The 20,105-nt window shown below is 29.5% G+C and overlaps 2 protein-coding genes across 4 annotated transcripts; one reads left to right on the top strand and one right to left on the bottom strand.

The window, feature by feature from the left end:
- Positions 1 to 1,724: 1,724 nt before the first annotated feature.
- LOC123907698 (uncharacterized protein C9orf85 homolog) lies at positions 1,725 to 19,311 on the top strand. Of its 3 annotated transcripts, none has more exons than XM_045958067.1 (8): positions 1,725 to 1,833; positions 2,482 to 2,601; positions 16,893 to 17,014; positions 17,146 to 17,198; positions 17,953 to 18,016; positions 18,188 to 18,230; positions 18,357 to 18,404; positions 18,797 to 19,311. In XM_045958067.1, exons 2-8 carry the CDS (start codon positions 2,515 to 2,517, stop codon positions 19,085 to 19,087), a joined length of 708 nt encoding a protein of 235 aa, XP_045814023.1. In that variant the 5' UTR covers positions 1,725 to 1,833; positions 2,482 to 2,514; the 3' UTR covers positions 19,088 to 19,311. The 3 variants fall into 3 exon arrangements, with proteins under 3 accessions (XP_045814023.1, XP_045814022.1, XP_045814021.1); XM_045958066.1 differs by lacking the exons at positions 1,725 to 1,833; positions 2,482 to 2,601 and adding exons at positions 15,893 to 16,043; positions 16,649 to 16,768; XM_045958065.1 differs by lacking the exons at positions 1,725 to 1,833; positions 2,482 to 2,601 and adding exons at positions 15,923 to 16,043; positions 16,663 to 16,768.
- Positions 3,328 to 5,246, bottom strand: LOC123907696 (phenolic glucoside malonyltransferase 1-like). Its single transcript, XM_045958063.1, has one exon. It carries the CDS (start codon positions 5,188 to 5,190, stop codon positions 3,811 to 3,813), a length of 1,380 nt encoding a protein of 459 aa, XP_045814019.1. The 5' UTR covers positions 5,191 to 5,246; the 3' UTR covers positions 3,328 to 3,810.
- Positions 19,312 to 20,105: the final 794 nt, after the last annotated feature.

Genomic DNA, 20,105 nt, shown 5'->3' with positions numbered 1-20,105 from the left:
AATAATAATAATAATAATAATAATAATAATAATAATAATAATAATAATAATAATAATAATAATAATAATAATAATAATAATAATAATTATTATTACTATTATTATTATTATTATTATTATTATTATTATTATTATTATTATGAAGATAGAAAGGTGGATTTTTTAACCGTTTAGGAAGCTTAATTAAATATCATCACCATAAATTGATGGAATGTCGGAAGGGGTTGGGAGCTCACTAGATGAACCTGCATGTGTCTCAAAACCTACATATGTGTCACTAGCTAGGAAAGTAATCGACATCAGGATTAGTAAAGAGATCGTAGGAGTAGACGAGATTGACGTAAACTTTGACAAAGAAGAGAACATTATATATTCTCAAAATTAAAGCCAACAGGACGACATATATGAATGTGTTGAGATATTGGGTCCCAACATCAAAAACTTTTATGTTCAGACTCATTACCAAGAAAACAACATAGACGAGCACAAGGCTCAAGTTTTAGTATATTGATCATGGGGCTGAAGGAGGACAAAACATTGCAAGTCAGACAATATGATACTCACACGATAACGGCTCCTTGTAACCTCCGTTGATCCTTCTATCCCTTCCCTGCATCTCTATTTTCTCAATCGATTTTGCAAAAACAATCTGTGGTTGAAATATGAAATTTTGTTAAAGATGGAGTATGCCACAATTGGTTTTGCGAAATCAATTGAGAAAAGAGATATGCAGAGAAGGGATAAAGGTTAGCGGAGGTTATTGAGTTGTTATACCATTGTGTCTGAAGTGGAATATTTATTCCATATGTCATATTTTTAAAGGAGAATAGCAAGAACAATATATAAAGAACTGCATCTAAGTTTTTTGTCTTTTTCAATATAAGTTCACAAAAGTGATAGAATTTATAGACTAATTTGCAATGTTTTAAAAACCGAACCGGACCGGCCGGTCCGACCGGTTCGACCGCGAACCGGTGCCCTCGGCGGTCCGGACGACTAGCAAGAACCGCTAGTCAGTGGAACCGGTCAAGAACCGGTGGGAACCGGTGTGAACCGGTGTGAACCGGTGAACCGGAAAAACCGGCCGGTTTTTCTCTCACTTAAAAAAAAAAAAAAACTGATTTTTTAATAAAAAAAAACGATGGATTGAAAGGTTTTTTATTTTGACAACACGATGGATTGAAATTGAAAGGTTAAAAAATCAAAAATCTTTCCTTTCCAACCATAGACTCAAACACGTGAAAAAATTATATGAACGGTTCAATATAAACGGTTCAATAACGGTTGAACCGATCCGACCGGTTGACCCTTGAACCAGTTGTCACAACGGTTCGACCTCCGGTCCGGTTCTTAAAACATTGCTAATTTGACACTATATATAATAGAAAAAATTAAACTAACGTCCATTATGTCACTATTTTAATCGTCAAAATAAAGATAGCCATAATTTTTACTTCTACAAGCTCAAGTAGTTAATGCGCTCTTAATAATAAATCGTTCGAAAAAACGCGAGTTCAATTCATAATTGGAAAATTATTTAACCAAACCTTATTTATTGCACAATCAAACTCTTAATTATCTAACCCTTCCCCAAAAACTAAAGAGTTCATAAAAAAAAACATTATGTGTCATCGTGATAACTCTAATCATCAGTGCATGGTGGACCATTAGCCCTATACAAAACTCGACGAGTCTTGCTAATTTTAGAGGACAGAATAGTAATATACTATTTTCAAAATACAATCAAATTCAAAGGAATAGATTCTATCTCTCGATTCGCCGTCCATCGCTGCACCTTTCTAAATCACTCTCACTCCCTCTTCCTGTTAGGAGGTAAACCATATCCACCATCTTTCATTTTACTTTATTTTATGGAAAATGCTAACTAGTGCCCCCGGGCACTAGTTAAGGATACTAATTATAGTAAAATTATATTGAAACTTGTGTTTTTTGTTGATAAAAACTTGATTTTTAGGGTTTTGGTTACACCCGAAATTGGGGGTTTTGCTTGGAAAGTAAATTTTTTTTCTACATGCAAACTGATTGTTCTGCTTGAATTGTTTCTCTTGATAGTGTTTCTTGTGGTTTTGATGGGTTTGGAATTAATCTTTTGGTATAGGCCTTATTTTGCACATAAGGTGTTTGTTGAAATGTCACAGTGAGTTTGGTTATGTTGGTTTTGTGATGAACATGTTTCTTATGATTTTAACATGTTTTCAAGTAGAGTTTATTTGTTGAGAATGAATTATTTCTTGTTTGGCTGTGTATATTCATATGAATAAGCTTGTTTTTAAGGTCTTTCAACTTTTCAAGGATTGATTTAGTGTATATTTAGATGTGTATGCAACATGGGATTAATTATAGTTTGTTGAAGTTTATCCTTTTTCAGTAATATTTTTTTTTTAAATTAAGAGGTTGATTCCAAATTATGGGACTTGATGTTATAAAGGTTAGTAAATAATTTGCACCCCCTTGACACAGGGTCCTAGATACAGATACATAGAAGTAGTGAAGATGAGCAGCGGCACGAAAACTGATCCTCCCAAACATCAGAACAAGATTGGTTGGAAACCTAATGCTGGTGTCAAGATCAACGAAACTGTATCTAAACGGATGCCAAACATCAGAACAAGATAAACTGGTCCTCCCTGGAAGATTATGCCAAAAAGAATGGAGTTGTCGGGAAACGAAATGATGGTTGTGAACTTGTGATAGTAAACATGATAATGATGATGAAAGTGAGGAGGAAGTTTATGATGACGAAGATGATAATGACAGTCCGGATGAAGATTGTGATGAGGACGACAAAGACAGCGATGAGAACGTTGCTGATCAAACGGATGCCAAGAAGGAGTGATTAAAGATATTTCAGCATGTCAATTTTGCAGCAATTACACTGTAGGTATACTTACTTCTTTGCTGTTTGTTTTTGGAATATTTATTACTAGATTATGGGTGATTCTTTTTTTGCCTAATACAAATTTTGGATTTTATTATTGTTCTGTCAACCTAAACGTAACCAGAATAGATCTCATGTTACACTTATGAGATTTGTGTGAAATATGTTATGTTATTGTTCAACTATGAGTAGTAGCTATTTTTTAGTGTTTTTAACTTTTGAAGTTATAACAGTTATTATTATTGTTTTTTAAGCCACTCATACTAGTTGATTCCTAATCTTTTCTGCTGAGAATGACTACGGTTTATTATCAAAGTAAATGGCTGCTTTTTCTGCCTCATGGATTTACCTGCACTGAACCTTAATATTCATAGTAATATGAAGGACACTCAAAGGTTCAGATATGTTTTATAAAACTTAATATTTCCAAGGTTTGTTGTCATCATTAAGTGAAGAAAAAAAAAATTAAAACACATCAAAAAAGTTTTTGATCTCAAACAGTCCCGAATTTGATTTCGGAATCTTACAAACCCACTAACTTATTAACATTTGCCTATAGAAAAATAAAACTTCAATGAAATTCCATATTTCATGTCACTCGGTATGTTTTTTAATAAACTTTTAATTCCTTATTGAATTAAAAGACAACCTTGGCACAAAGGGTAGATAGCAAGAAATTAAAAGCAATGATGAATTGAAACAAGTACGGGCACAAATTGAAGGGTACTCTGGCTATGCAGAGTCTCTAGAAGATTGCATTATTGCAATAATAATGATGATGATGATGATGATGAGGAGGAGGAGGAGGAGGAGGAGGAGGAGGGGTAGTTAGCAATAGTTTCCTTCAAACTAACACAAATTGCCTGAAACATATTCAAACAATTGTGTTTCCTTCAAACTAGTAGTTTCCTTTAAATGGATTCAAGTCCTTGAACAAAAAGTGTAGAAAAAACTTCCATCTCTTGCTTATTCAAAGCCAAACCAATCTCAACTCCACCAACATTATTCCTACTTTCACTAAGAGAAAATGCTCCTGTTTTGTCGGTTGAAGTAGTATCAACTTTTTTAGGCTTTCCAAATCCAAAATCAGTACTATAAACTTCAAACCTTGGTGATCCAGCTAGAGAGTATATTTTAATTTTCTCCTTAGCATTTAACATATTATCTAACCAATTTTCAACTCCATTCAACACTCCATCATTTTTTACCATATTCAAACCTTCATTCATCCCTTCTAAAGCACTTAAAAATCCATCTTTTCCAACAAATTTTTTTGGTTTAAGCTCAACCTTTTGTCCGGCAATACAATTTCCAATATACATAGAAGAAATTGGAGGGTCCAATCTTGTTCTACAATCAACACTAAATATGAAAATCACTTTTTCATCCTTTGGTTGTTCTGCTTCTATTAAACATGATAACACATAAGCACAAGTAACTGAAAATGTTGACAAATTTACAACGTTTATTTTCATTTCATTTTTTGCATATTCTTTAAGCTTTTGAATATTTGAAGGTGTCAATTCAAATAACCTTTTAACTGCATCATTTTTTGATCTGCCCAAAGAATCCCAAACTTTGAGACTTTTATTATTTGGTCCACCATGTTTCATCAAAGCATTACCATATGCTTCACTAATTCCATTGTAATGATCTTCTATCAATGATCTATCAAAAAAAGGTGTTACATTTTCAGGTAAAGATAAAAAAGATGAGCCAAGGTTAGAATTAGAACGTGCAATATAGGACCATAATTTCATAAAATTTGTTGAAGATTTTCCATCAAAACCAGCATGATGTGTTGTTATTCCAATGCAAAAACCATTGTTTTGAAACAAAGTGACTTGAAATGAAACCAAAGAAGCTTTTTCATGTGAAGTATTCAAAAGGGGTATCAAATGATGTCTTTTTGAAGCATCACAATGATTAGAAGAAAGATCTTTGAAACTTGAGTTTGATTCGACAACCGTGAAGGAAACAAAATCGCCGGGCACATAGTTTATGATTGGTTTCGATGAACCAATAGGCCAAACTATGTTTCCGGCGAAAGGGAGAAAGTGTTGAAGTGTGAGTGAAAGTGAGTGTTTGAGATTTGGAAGAAAAGTTTCATAGAAAATATTGGTTGAGTTTGTGAATTCATAAAAGAAGAGACGTTCAACTGGTGGGAATCTTAGCCATAGAAGATCAAAGAAAGTTAGTGGAAGTGAGGTTGGTGATTGAGAAGGTTTTTTTGGTTCATGAAATGGTTCAATGTTGCAAACTTCAACAACTTTGAATGATTCTTGTGCCATGGGGAAATAAATAAAGATATGATAAGAAAGAAAGAAATGTGTATGGCATGATAACCATTGTCCAAAACATTTATATATAATGATATGATGACAACAATTTATGTTAATTTTCAAAATATCTTTTTTTTTTTTTGTGGAAGTATCTTCTTAATTTTTTATTGGTGAGGTATGGTTGAAAATTTTCCACCACTATAATGGAAATAAATGAAAATTAATAATATGAAAATAATAAGCCTCCTAGTCGACAAGGTAAGGCATTATGATTTGTTGAAAATTGAAATACTATTTCTTTCACTTCTTTATTCTAGAACTAGAACTTGCTTTTGCTCTTTTCAAAGGTGGACCCAAAATATTTATTCTGGTTTTGACGAGGACTAATAACTGATTTTGTCACTTTTTTATACTTCTTTTGTCACTTTTAAATATAGGATCATGACAGCTGAGGTATTTGTTAAGTAAACTAAAAATGAAATTAAGAGAAAATTAATGTTAGAAAAATAATTTTTTTAATACATATGTAAGTTATTGAATGTATTAGTTTTAAGATAAAACTTGTATGTTTAACTGGCCTTAAGACACCGTTTAACATTTTGGTTAAATTTATACTTAATTTGGTTTTTGATTAAGACTAACTAGTGATTTCTTACGGATTGAGATATATGAAATGAGTATTTACATCATTTTAAAATTTCCAAATTTGTAAATATTTTGTTGTTTTATGATAATTTGGGTGATATGAGTTTGTTCAAAAATTTATTCTTTTTATTGTTTAATTTCGTTGAATTTATGCTTTTTTCGACACATTCAATCAATTTGATTGAATACATATTTTTTAATAAAAACATATAAGACTAATAAGTTGTTCGAGGAGATAACTCTTGAGTTTAAGAAAACTCCGAGTTTGATATTTTTTTTTTTTACCGTTCGAGTTCAATACTTGGTGAAATTGTAAGTAATTCTTAAATAATAAAAAAAAATATTTCTTAATTAAATTTTACTTATTTCGTGGTCGAACTTTAAATTATTGAACCATGAGAACTAGAGATAAAAACCAAAAAGAATTGGAAAATTAATATGAAGTACTATAAATCATTAAATGATGTGAAAAGGATGTGAAACAACTACTACTACACTATCAAATGGCTCAAAATTTTGCACGTCCTTTGTCCTATGTTTAGGAATGGTGAGTGGAAATAAACAACTCAAACGAGAAGAATGCATGTCTCCATTTCAAATCATTGAATGATACTATCATAGGGAAACTTTTTTTTTGGCCAAGCATATGTTAGGTAGGATGGATAATATATTTGAGGAAAGAGACAAATACAAGAGAAAAAAAACTATTTTTATGTTTTAGATTTTAAGAGGAAAAAATAAACATTTATCTTTTTCAAATTTTTTTTGCTTATTCACATGAACATAATAAAATATAAAATGCATTTAATTGACTCTCTTGTTTTTTTTTATAATCAAATATAATTATTTTTACATTTTCTCATGCAATGCAACTTATTACAAGAAAAATACTAAAAAATAAATAAATACAGTTCAAATTATTATAGTTTGTTTTAGTTTTTCTTAAGAGTTTAATTGTTGTGCACCGTCGGTGTAATTTTTTTTTGCACATACATCCAATGATGTGTTGCCACATCATTTAATAAATGTGACACATCATGTATTTTTAATTACCATACATGATGTGTCAGTATATTATTGGACGCATGTACAAAATAACTTTACACCGACAGTGCATGTAAATTAAATTCTTTTCTTAAAAGTGTCATATTTTTTTTTTGCCTTATAATTTAAAACAAATGAAATATATTTATCTAACTTGAATTTATTTTTTATGAGACTCATGTGGTAGAGAAATTAACATGTCCCTTTGACCAACAATGTTTGACTTATTCATTTTTTACAAAATTAAATAGGTTATCTTAAATTATCTTCTTGATAATTGGTTTTTTATATGAGATATCTTTGATAATTGTTAAAAATATTTTTTTATGAATTTATATTCTTTCCCTATGAATTATTTTAGCAAATTGCAATCCTTTGAATAATTTTCGCCACAACTTTTGGTTCATGCTTTTAAATCAACTCTCGCCATCATCTACGAGCTGAACCACCTTCCACAACTACGATCGGGAGGGAGCTGAAACAACTTGATGCCAGAACTTACTCCCGAATCAGATTAAACTAGTGGCAAAAACCCAAAAAAATAAATATAAAGAGAAATAGAATAAAAAAAATTATAACGATTAGACATAAAATAGTCCGCCATACTAAAGAATAAGCAAACATATTTATTTATGGCTTGACAAACCTAACCTAAAGTTAAGAACTACCAATAATAAAGACTTAATTATTTTTTTTACGGAAGCAAAAGAATTAATATGAGATATTAAAATGTGTCAAAAAAAATGACTAATTTAATAGAAGATGACTAATTTTATCAAATCGGTCTCATTAGTCGCGTAAACATCGTCCTCTTCATAACAACTAATTTAATAGAAAATGACTAATTTTATCAAATAATACAAATTCATAACTATTTTGTATAAAATTATTATACAAATATTAATTATTATTTTTTGACGGATTATAGAAATATTAATATTTAATTACTAATTTTAACTTTTTAATAAATTTAATTTTTTAAAAATCCTAGATGATTAAACTCGAACATTACAAATGTAATAGGTAGACTCAAACACGGTAAATATATAAAATAATAATAAATTAATTTGAGATAATTTGAGAATTCTAATTAACTTCAATTTCTCCTCTAAGATGAATCGACCAAATATATTAGATTCTCGATAAATCTAAAAAGTAGAATTTCTTATAGTTAGGATCGGAGGGAGTAATATAGTAGTAATAAAAAATTGGAAGTGAAATTCTAACTCCAACTCCTCATGTGCATAAGTTTTGTCCTATGTATAATATATTGTAATAATTATTTTTATCTTTATTCTTACATAAATTTCAAAGAAAAATATATTGATCATATTACACGCTAAGAGTATGATCAAGATCAAGTTTCTTCCCTCCTATAACAACATTAGTACGTAAACCATGGAAAGCAATGAGTACCATTACTAATCTTACATAGTCCTGATTCTTTTATTATCCAATGACAATCAACTCCACAATCACGATCTCGCGATTCAACATAAATTTTAAAATAGTTAACTTCATTGATCCATGAAAATGTACAGAAATAAGAGGTTAAAACAAATGAAGGGAGAAAAGAGAAGGTGTAAGTTTCTCCAAATTTTAGTGATTTAGACCCAAAATCTTTATCTTTTTCTTTACAGTCAACATCAACCTTGTGAGTGGTTATGTTGTTGGTAACATAAACGTTTACTTTGTCGAAAAAGTCAATACTTCTCCCTTCATTGAATTGCAAAGCAAAGAGAATGGTTAGTAACATAGATACTAACAACACAAATTTAGAGATTGTAACCATATTGTTTTTTCAATAGATTGATTGAGACAATAATATTGAGATATATGATCAGTTTCATGTTATATATACCGTCGAGCCAAATGAAAGAGCACCTTTTTTTTCCTAACAATTGTAATTAATTCCGTAAAAAAAAAATTGTAATTAATTAATCTCGTGGCCACATATGTAAAGAGATGATTGTGTTTGACAAAAAAAAAATTGTATCACAATTCATTAATTTGTATAGTCAACGGAACGCAATATAATTATTTTTTAATGTTCAACGTTTTTGGTGATATTTTCTAGTTAGAAAGATACTAGTATAATACCCGTGCATACGCACGGGTCATGGCGTTGCTGTGATTTTTTTATTGTAAGACGAACATTGTATAGTACGAAATTATTTCCGTTGTAAAATTACTTGTTATTGTAAGATTGTTGTGCGATGTATATGATAGTAATAATAATAATAATAGCAATATTTATAATTGACAAAACATGTTCATATATGAAGTTTTGACATGAGTTAAAATTTGGAGACTATAATTTGTAGGACTAAATAATAATAAGGGTTCCTACTACATCGTGCAGACTTGCAAATTATTTCAGACATCGTTGATAAATATATATCCCTTTTTTTTATCATGCGTTTATTTGAATTATAAATATTACTAAATTTTAAAAATGACAAATTTTGGTAAGAAATATTTTTGTTATAAATAAAAAAATTGGTATATTAGTTACTTAAAATTTTCACCATCAACAACTTGTACCCTGTCTATAGTAGTTATTTAAATTTTTCTTTAACAAAATATTGTTCCCCGTATGTAGCAATTATTTACATTTTTCATTAGCAACAAATTGTTTCCCTGTATAATTACCAATGATAAATAATATATGTCCGGTGTTAATTTTATATATTAACGACGAACATATATATTCATTAGGCTTGTATTTATTTAGTATCAAATCATATTGTACTATCCTTTTTTTAAAGAAATTATTAATTTAAAGAAACTTGTGGTTATAAAATATTAATATATTAGCGAAAGTATAGATCTCAATCTCATGCAAATTTGTGATTATTACAATAATATTCTCTAATTATTATTACCTTCACAACTTTCAATTCAACATCTTTCACTTAGTATTTATGAAACCGATACTTTTTTTGGTCAAGAATGACACCAATACTTTATAAAGCTACTCTGATTATAAATAGGTCTCGTAGAAATTAAAAAAAAAAAAATAGACAACGTACTTTATTAATATATGAGTAAAAATATTGATCTTATACAATTAATAGTAAAAAAAATGTAAGAATAATGTGTAATAGAGTATAATTATAATAATAATATAATTTTTAATGAATTTGGAATAAAAAGATAAAACTATCCTACATTTTCTTTGTCCCTTTTATAAGACACGTAAATTTCTAAAGACAAATATAGACTCGCGTGGAGATTATAAAACAGTAGACGTGTTTATTATTATGAGTAAAAATGTAGGTCCGCGTATAAATTATATAAAAATTAATATATGAGTAGATATATAGGTTATCATAGAAATTACAACCTTCGTCCCTAAATATAAGACCCTGTAAGGATTTTTCATGAGTAGAAATTTTCATGTAAAAAATATATAAAAAAATAAACACACATATTACTATATGTTTAGAAATATAGGCTCCCGTAAAAATAAATACTATAAACGAAAAGACATAAAATCAATGTATCAATGTATATATAATAATTTATAAAGCATTATTATTATTTTGTGTTGCTTGACACATGGATCAATTTGGTGCAAGTAAGGGCAATATTGACTTTTCATTAATATCTTACTTTCATAGATTTATATGATAAGAGGTTCTAAGCACATAAATTTATTTACATTTTAAACCAGAGAAAGTTTAACCTAGGCACAACCACACCACCTCATTGTTAGACACACTCATATAAATATGAAAAAAAAAATTAGTGAAAAATAATTAAAATGACATTGATTGATGTGGCTATAATATTTTACTTTTAATTTGTTAAATTTGTGTGTGCGTACCTAAGTAAAATTTATTTGTGATTGTGCCTATAAAAAAAATGTCTCTTTAAACCAATCCCTAGTATCTACCTTGCGTCAAAAAGAAAACATCCACCTTACCTTAAAGTGTTATTGCGGTGGTTGATGATATCTCATCATTTTATGTTTTCTATAGTTCTTTTATAGTATTGTAGTTAGTTTTAGGTGTTTTACATGGTCAAAGAGCGAATTCTATTAAGAAAATGAAGTCACAAAGAGCTTGAGGACAAAACAGAAAAATGGCAAAATATGCTGTCAAATAGTGGTGCGGTTTTGACCATAATGATACGATGTATTGTGTCTGGAAAGTGTGAACTATCTGGAAAAATAGTGGTACAATGGAGCTGAATAGTAGCACGATTTGCAGTGTTGAACAAGTTGCCATGCTGGAAACAACTAAATAGTGGTACGATGGAGCAAAATCGTAGTACGATTGTGCGCGTCCAAAATTTTATAAATATGATTTTTCAGCCTAGATAAGGGTGACCATTTTGGAGAGAAGAGGATGCACGATTTAAACAATCTAGAGACCAGAAAGTGAAGAATTTCATCATTGGATTCATTATTCAAAGGTGTTTTTCATCATTTTGATTCATGTATAGTTTTGGAAACTATGCGTGATTCAGTTATCTCTATGGAATGCTTTTTATAAATTGTTACTATGATTTTTAGAATTTATGTGCGATAAAACTTTCTAAGAATTTGATTAATCTAAGACATTAGTGAATTATTTTTATAGAAAATGGTTCTTAGCCATTAACACTAGTCTGAACCAATTTGTTAAGGCTTCATTATACTTTTAGTCCCTTATCTTTATTAAGTTTCAAGTTGGTCCCTTATCTTTTAAAAGTTTTAAGTTTTAAGTTCTACTCTCTCTCCCTACTGCAGCGTCGGTTTGTGTCCCCTGAGAGGGATATTACGGGAAATAAGTGTCAGAGGGGGTATTACGGGAAATAAGAGTGACCCAGGGGTATATTTTGGGAAAAAAATCTATCAAGCCGACACTAATTTTTTAGAGAGACAAGCTCCTCTTCTCTCTAAGTTTTTTTCTCCCCCTTTCATAAAAAAGGGGGTGATTTTGGGTTTTTTTCGACCCAAAATCACTCATTTGCATCTTTTCTATTTGCTTTAATCTAAATAAGTGGTTTTCACATAGATTAAAATTTTCTTTTATGTTTTTTTTTGTGATTTCGTCGTCTCGTCTTTGTGCGGTGTTTGTATTCCCGTCTTGTTGTGGTGTTCGTTTGATTGAATTGACAGATCAACCTCGGTCAACTACTGATTCACACAGTGATTAAGTTTGTCAACAATGCAGATCCGGAGGCATAAATATTCCGGTTACTTTAATTTTATCACATTATTTGGAGGCATGAGTATGCCGTTTTATGCTATTAACTTGGATGTTGTGAGTTTGTTTGCAGATTCATCCTTTTCATTTTTAGCGGTATTGAATTTGTACTTGAATCTGATGTACTCTACCAATTTGAATGAATGGATATATTTTATTTTAGTAAAAAAAAAAGATTGAAGGTTATTATAATTATAGGACCGCCTTTACCAAATTGTGAAGATAAAAAAAAAGTGTTTCGCAAAGGCCTAGTCATCTCCTTAAACCCTAGAAATCATATAAACCAACTTTGCCAAACAAATCTCGCTGAATTTACATGCGCTATATCATTCTATAAAACATTTCACAGATTATAAATTAATTTATGTCAATAGTAGGGTTAAAAACATATACTTACATGAACATCAATTTCATATGCTTCTTGAACGGTGGGGATGCAACAAAAGACAAAAATAAAAGTTTCTTTAATCTCCTTCTCTCTAATTCACATCAGCAAAAAAAAATAGTCATCTTTACATTATTCAATAAAATAAAATAAGATGGAAAGTTAGAAAATTAAACTACAAAACGATATATCAATAAAGATATTGTTCGAAGAAAATGATATTGATCTAAAATAATAAATTATGCTTAAAAAAATCTATAGCAACAAAAACATCCATAGCAACAATTTATGTCAAGCTACTATAAATCCATTAAAATTACCTTTTCATATAGGAAGTATCCTTTCAATAAAATTCTCTTATTTCAAAAACCTGCTTATGTTAGTTTAAAGAAAGGTTAACCATAAAAAATTACAAAATATTAGAAGAAGATATATATGAAAAGGTATTAAAAAATAAAGGGGAAGAAACAATATACGGTTTGCATGCACCTTTGCTAACTTTTATATGCTTGGCTATAGTGATAGAGATGCATAAATTTAAATCTATTTAATAGCATAATAGATAGTTAGGAATATGAATCAAAATTTACATAACGTAGGTAGCAATTCACCAAAAATGCAACCGATCAGTCTTAACAATCAAAATTTACATAAATTGAAAAACACCAATTAGTATACTTGACTGTTATGAATATGAACCACAACATACATAACGTAGGTAGCAATTCACAAAAAATGCAACCGATCAGTCTTAGCAAAAGGCCTTATCTCATGATGTATTGAATTCAAGTTAATAGTGGTGAATTACATGGAGGGCAATAATTTTATTTTATTTTTTTATAATAAAAGCAATGTGACACATAAGCATCAACTATTGTTTAGAAAAAGGAAAAAATGGGAAGCTTTGTTAGGCTGCCACATCAGCAAAAAAAAGTTTGCTTTACAATTATATAGTATAACTTACCCGTGCAAATGCACGGGTTAATGTTCAATGAAAAATATAGATATTTTTTTGACACATGAAAAATATGAATTATTAAATTTTTAATATTTTGAGGTTTTTTTAATTATTTGTAAAATTAATTTTAGATTTAATGTAATAATTTATTTAAATATGATAAATAATCCAAATTTTGGAGATTTTAAGGAGAAATGGTAGAACGGAGAGTGATACTCCACTCCCCGTTCCCAACCCACATGTTCGTATATTTGTTCTTTTATTTTCATAAAAAAAGGTCATTAAGCAAAAACTAATCTAACGGTTAATATATATTAGTTCTTAATCGTCATCTCTCTCCTTTAGACATTTGTTTTCTTCTGGAGTATTTTAGCTCATGTCCCCGTGTGAAAAAATTTCACATTTGTGTAATGAACAGTAGAATTATTTGTCATTTGCTTGACACAAAAAAAAATTATATCATTTTTTTATGCATATCTCATTTGTTAATGGTGCAAATTTTAAAAAATTTATCTATTTGTTTATATGTTTGGAAAATAAAATCAAAGTAATACATGATATTATTACTTTTAATTCTTTCTTTTTTTATATATAAAATCATTGTTACTTTCCTTACTTTCAATTGATATTTATCGTATTTTTTATATAATAAAATCTACAAATGTATGTCCCACCCCGTGTAAGTTATTTTTTGCTTAATACCTCCATGTAGATTATTTTTTTTATCAATATCCCTATTGTAATATTATGTTTGGTATAAATCACTATGTAACTTTTTTTTAGTAATAAAATTAATAAAATAATAAAATAAAATAGAAAAATAATCTATGAAGTCAATTACTTCATTCCTTTTATATTTCAGACAATCACACAATTTTCTCTGTTCGATAAGTATGAAGTTTAAGAATAATTTTTTTTGTGAACAATTAAATTACTATTTTTTTTTTATATTCCTTTTAAGGTGAGTATTTTTGTTCAGAGATTCTTAAGCCTTCAATTTTGTTTTGAAACATATTAAGCCTTCAATTTCTCAGTTCCACATTTGGCCAATTCGTTCTATATAATTTTTTTTTATAAGCAATTCGTTCTATAGTATAGTCCTTCGAGGAGTTTCTATTATTTTATCAGTATATTTGTTAAATATCACATGAAAAATTAGATAGACAAAAAAATAATGAGTAAAAAAAAGAGTACAACATTTATTAATAATAGTAAAAAAAAAACATTTATAAGCATGATTTACACCAATAAAAAATAATATGAACAAAAAGTGTTTTTTAATAAGTAAACATGATTAAAAAAAATGACAATAAAATATAAAAAAAAATATAAATAAATACTTAAAACTCTAACATCAGTTGATAATACCTAATCCTAATTTGAATAATGAACAATATGTTCTTCCGTATAGACCTGCTAATAAAAAATTATAGCTCAAAATTAGTATAATTATGATTAATCATAAACATCATTTAAATACAAAGCTTATATATATAAAAAAAATGCATATAACATCTTCGAAAATAAGAAAATAGAACAACGAAAAAGTTGAAGATTATCTCCTTGTAAGCACAAAAAAGACGGGCACCTGCTGTAAAATAAGAAAAGAAGATTATCTCCTTGTAGGCACAAAAAAGGATAGCATCAAAATACAAAAATATACTATATAATATTAAACTTGAAAAAAAAAACATGGAAAGAAGAAAATAGAACAACGAAAAAGTTGAAGGAAATGAGAGTGAAATCACCCAAAAAAAGAATAGAGATAAAAGATTGCAAAAAGTATAATTTTGAATTGCAATAGTGTGTGAAATCGGTCGAAATTATAAATGTCATTTAATAACAATTATCTAATTGACAGATTATGGGACAAAATGACTTTGTTTCTAAAATATAATATAATAATAATAATGTAATAATAATAATAATAATAATAATGAATAAAATATCAAATAATCAAATTAGAAGTAAAAATTGACATTGTCATTAAAAAAAATTGAAATGTATTCAATTGTTTCCTTTTGAATGATTATTTTTGAATTAACATTAAATTTTGATTGAGAATGACACCAAAAAAAAGTAAAAATTGACATTGTCATTAAAAAAATTGAAATGTATTCAATTGTTTCCTTTTGAATGATTATTTTTGAATTAGCATTAAATTTTGATTGAGAATGATACCAAAAAAAAAATTCCTTATATGAGTACATACATTACATAATTTCTATTTCTATTGAAGTTCTCAAAGGTTGCCACATAGGAAAACATGCTCTCACAAGTTGCCACATAAATTATGATAAATGAGAGCATGCCACATATGAAAGTGATCAAGAGAGAGAAACTCCTAAATATATAAATAATAGATATTGATGATACGATAAAATTCTTTTGTCAAAATTCTCAATAAATACAAATTTACTGTATTTTATTACTTCATTTGTATTCTTAGAATTTTAAAGGGCAAAATAGTAATATACTATTTTCAAAATACAACAAAAGGAATAGATACTCTCACACTCTCTCTCTCTCTCCGTCGAATCCGTTATCCAGCTCCGCCGACAGCAGCAGCAGCACCGCATCGCTGCGCCTTTCTAAATCACTCTCATTCCCTCTTCCTGTAGATACCTGTTAGGAGGTAAACCACATCCACCATATTTCATATTTTTTGTTTTTTTGTTAGTAAAAACTCAATTTTTAGGGTTTTGGTTACATCCAAAATTGGGGATTTTGCTTGGGGAGTAAAATTTTTCTATGTTCAACTGATTTTTCTGCTTGAATTTTTTCTCTTGACAGCGTTTCATGTGGTTTTGATGGGTTTAGAGTTAGTCTTTTGTTATAGGCTTGATTTTGCAAACCAGGTGTTTGTTGAAATGTCACAATGAGTTTGGTTATGTTGGTTTTGTGATGAACATGTTTTTAATGATTTTAAAATGTTTGCAAGTAGATATTATTTGTTGAGAATGAATTATTTCTTGTTTAGTTGAGTATATTCATATGAATAAGTTTGCTTTTAAGGTGTTTCAACTTTCTTCTTCAAAAAAAAGGTGTTTCAACTTTTCTAGGATTGATTTAGTATATATTTAGATTTGTATGCAACATGGGATTAGTTTTAGTTTGTTGAAGTTTATCCTTTTTCAGTAGTGATTTTTTAAAATTAAGAGGTTGTTAGTAAACGTGATTCCAAATTATGGGATTTCATGATATAAAGGTTAGTAAATAATTTGCACCCCCTTGACGCAGGGTCCTTGTTACAGATACGTAGAAGTAGTGAAGATGAGCAGCGGCAAGAAAACTGGTCCTCCCAAACATCAGAACAAAATTGCTTGGAAACCTAATGCTGGTATCAAGATCAACGAAACTGTATATAACTCTTTCTTCCCCTTAAATCACCCTTTTTTCTTCTAATATTAAATATAGTTTTAAATATTAAATATATACATGTATATAGATATATCTAATATCGAATCACTCACATACAATACAGGAAGTTGGAGGAAGATTTAGACCTTTATCAGAGATAACTGGAGTGTGCCCTCGCTGTAAGGAACAAATTGATTGGAAACGACGTTATGGAAAATACAAGCCTCTTCAGGAACCTGCTAAATGGTAATATCTATGTCTTCTCTTTGCTCTTATTTTATATTGTACAGTAGTAAAACTAATTTTTTGTTTGTTCTCATTTTTTTGGCATTTCATTGATTGATGGGTTGTCCTTTTTGTTGTTTGGTTTTTTGCAGTCAAAGATGTTCAAAGCGGGCTGTTCGCCAAGCTTACCATAATCTGTGTTTTGGTTAGTGGTATTATTTACATTTAAGTTGTTTAATTTTTTTATTTTTCCCTTTGGGACTTGGTTATATGGGCATTTTCTGAATTATTAATTGAATGTGGAAAAAAATATTGGATGTTTGGGAGCATGGAGGTTTTGAAAGAGAAAAAGTTGGAGTTTGAATTTTGAAATGGAATGTGTTCTGAAAAGTGCTTTTAGGAGAGATCTGCAGAATTAGTATATGTTTGGTTTAGCTGTTGCACATCTCAAATCACGTCTCAATGCAATTTTGACTGTGATTTACAGACGCTACAAATTGTAGCATCCACTCTCACAAGCTCCAACTAATTGAACTCGCACCCTTTTTCTGTTTCCACCTCAACACACCATGACAAACAACATATTAGTATTAGTAATTTAGTATGATATGGAAGAAAATAATGGATTTTTGGGAGTGTTGAGGTGGAAACAGAAAAAGGGTGCGAGTTCAATTAGTTGGAGCTTGTGAGCGTGTGTAAAGTGATTTTAGGACATATATAAAAACAGCGAGGGTGTAAACCAATAGATTTGAACAAGTAACACAATGTTGTTATAAGATGGTGAAAATATGATTGGACGTCTAGATAAAACATGTTTTGGGGTTAAGGTGTGAGTGAGTAGTTATTAAACTTATAGTGTCTAGCCTAGATAAAATTAGTAAAAAACTGAAAATGGAATTTCCGTTCTGATTATCTGTACTTTATGTGTACTTTACTGATTGGCTTTTATGTTAGTGTAGCTTGTGCCAAGGAGCATCGTGTTTGCGCAAAGTGTTGTTGCCGTGTGGAGCGTATAGTTGGAAGGTTGTCTTTCACATTTTATTTTCATAATTGCTGTCTTTCACAGTTGATGAAAGATTCACCAATTCAGTTTGTTTGTAACATTAAACACTCAATAAACGAAAAGATGAATCTTTGTTGATATGATATAAAACTTATTAAAAGATGAATCTTGGTTGATTTTGTTTCTTGTAGGGATGTTTCAGAAGTTGAGGCTGAGCAAAAGATGCTTGAGGAGGTTACCTTTTGTTTCCCACCCCCTTTTCCATATTTTTTCGTTGTCCTTTTATGTACCTTTTGAATGTTAGACTTGTACATTTGTGCATAATTGAAACTCAAAATAATATTGGTATTTTTGTTGCAGGCCATTAAGAATGCTAGCGAGAGAGAAAGGAGATCCCTATTGCGTGCTGTAAGATACTAATATCAACGCTATTCATTTTTCTACAGCATATCCAGTCTCTTTTGTCCTAACTTGTTTAATCTAATCATAACAGAATTTGAAAAAAAAAATGTCTATTGATTTATTACTTGAAAATCCTTTCTCCCAAGTTGATATGAATTCTTGTAACTTTTAACTGTTGTTAATGCCTGTACAACTCTTTAACATTGTTGCATACACATGTAATCACATAGTTTCCTTTCGAGCTTATACTGATAATGTAAGAGTAAATCAAAGTCTATATATTTGATGGTGATAGGCATGATTCATTTCCTTTTTTGTGATAAAGGCAATATCATGTTTGGCATAATGTCCTGTTCGGTATGCATGTTTCTAATCGTTCTTTCTACTTACATTATCAGATGAACAACAAAGGAAAATCTAAGAGTTCAACTGATACTCCGACAGATACAAAAGACAACAAAGTAGGACAATTATTTCCAAATTCTTCCCTGGAAGATTATGCCAAAAAGAATGGAGTTGTCGGGAAACGTAATGATGGTTGTGATAGTAAACATGATAATGATGATGAAAGTGAGGAGGAAGTTTATGATGACGAAGATGATAATGACAGTCCGGATGAAGATTGTGATGAGGATGACAAAGACAACGATGAGAAAGTTGCAGATCAAACGGATGCCAAGAAGGAATGATCAAGGATATTTCAGTATGTCAATTTTGCAGAAATTACATTGTAGGCATACTCACTTCTTTGCAGTTTGTTTTTGGAATATTTATTACTAGATTTTGGGTGATTCTTTTTTTGCCGAATACAAATTTTGGATTTTATCATTGTTCTGTCAACCTAAACGTAACCAAAATAGATGTCATGTTACACTTAAGAGATTTGTATGAAATATGTTATGTTATTGTTCAACTATGAGTAGTAGCTATTTTTCAGTGTTTTTAACTTTTGAAGTTATAACAGTTATTATTATTGTTTTTTAAGCCACTCATACTAGTTGATTCCTAATCTTTTCTGCTGAGAATGACTATGGTTTATTATCAAAGTAAATGGCTGCCTTTTCTGCCTCATGGATTTACCTGCACTGAACCTTAATATGAAGGACACTCTCAAAGGTTCAGATGTGTAATAAACTTATTAAACACATCAAAAAAGTTTTTGACCTCAACAATCCCGAATTTGATTTCGGAATCTTACATAACCTCTAACTTTTAATATTTGCCTATCAAAAAATAAAACTTCAATGAAATTTCATATTTCATGTTTCTCGGTATGTGTAATAAAATTTTGGGAAATAGTCATTTTAGTCCCTCAATGTGTAATTCGCTGTCATTTTGGTTCTTCACCGAGGAAAAACTATAGAATAGTCCCTGAATATGCATTTTGTTAGTCAGTTTGGTCCCTGTTGTTAAGTTTGACGGTTAACTCAACAAAAAAGCTGACGTGGCATTTTTTTGGACACACGTCAGCTTGCTGAGTTGGCACGAGGGACGGGGAAACAACCATTTTAGTCCCTGAATGTGCAACTTGCTGTTATTAAAAAACACCACTCACAACACTCACAATTTTATTGAATTAAAAGACAACCTTGATACAAAGGGTAGATAGCAAGAAATTAAAGCAATGATGAATTGAAACAAGTACAAAAGAATTGAAACAAGTACAGATGAAAAAGAGTCTCTAGAAGATTGCATTATTGTAATAAT

This window comes from Trifolium pratense, linkage group LG2 (assembly GCF_020283565.1).
Source record: "Trifolium pratense cultivar HEN17-A07 linkage group LG2, ARS_RC_1.1, whole genome shotgun sequence".
Classification (NCBI taxonomy): Eukaryota; Viridiplantae; Streptophyta; class Magnoliopsida; order Fabales; family Fabaceae; genus Trifolium; species Trifolium pratense.
Note: the sequence above shows the minus strand (reverse complement) of the source record. Positions and strands in the feature narration are given on the sequence as shown.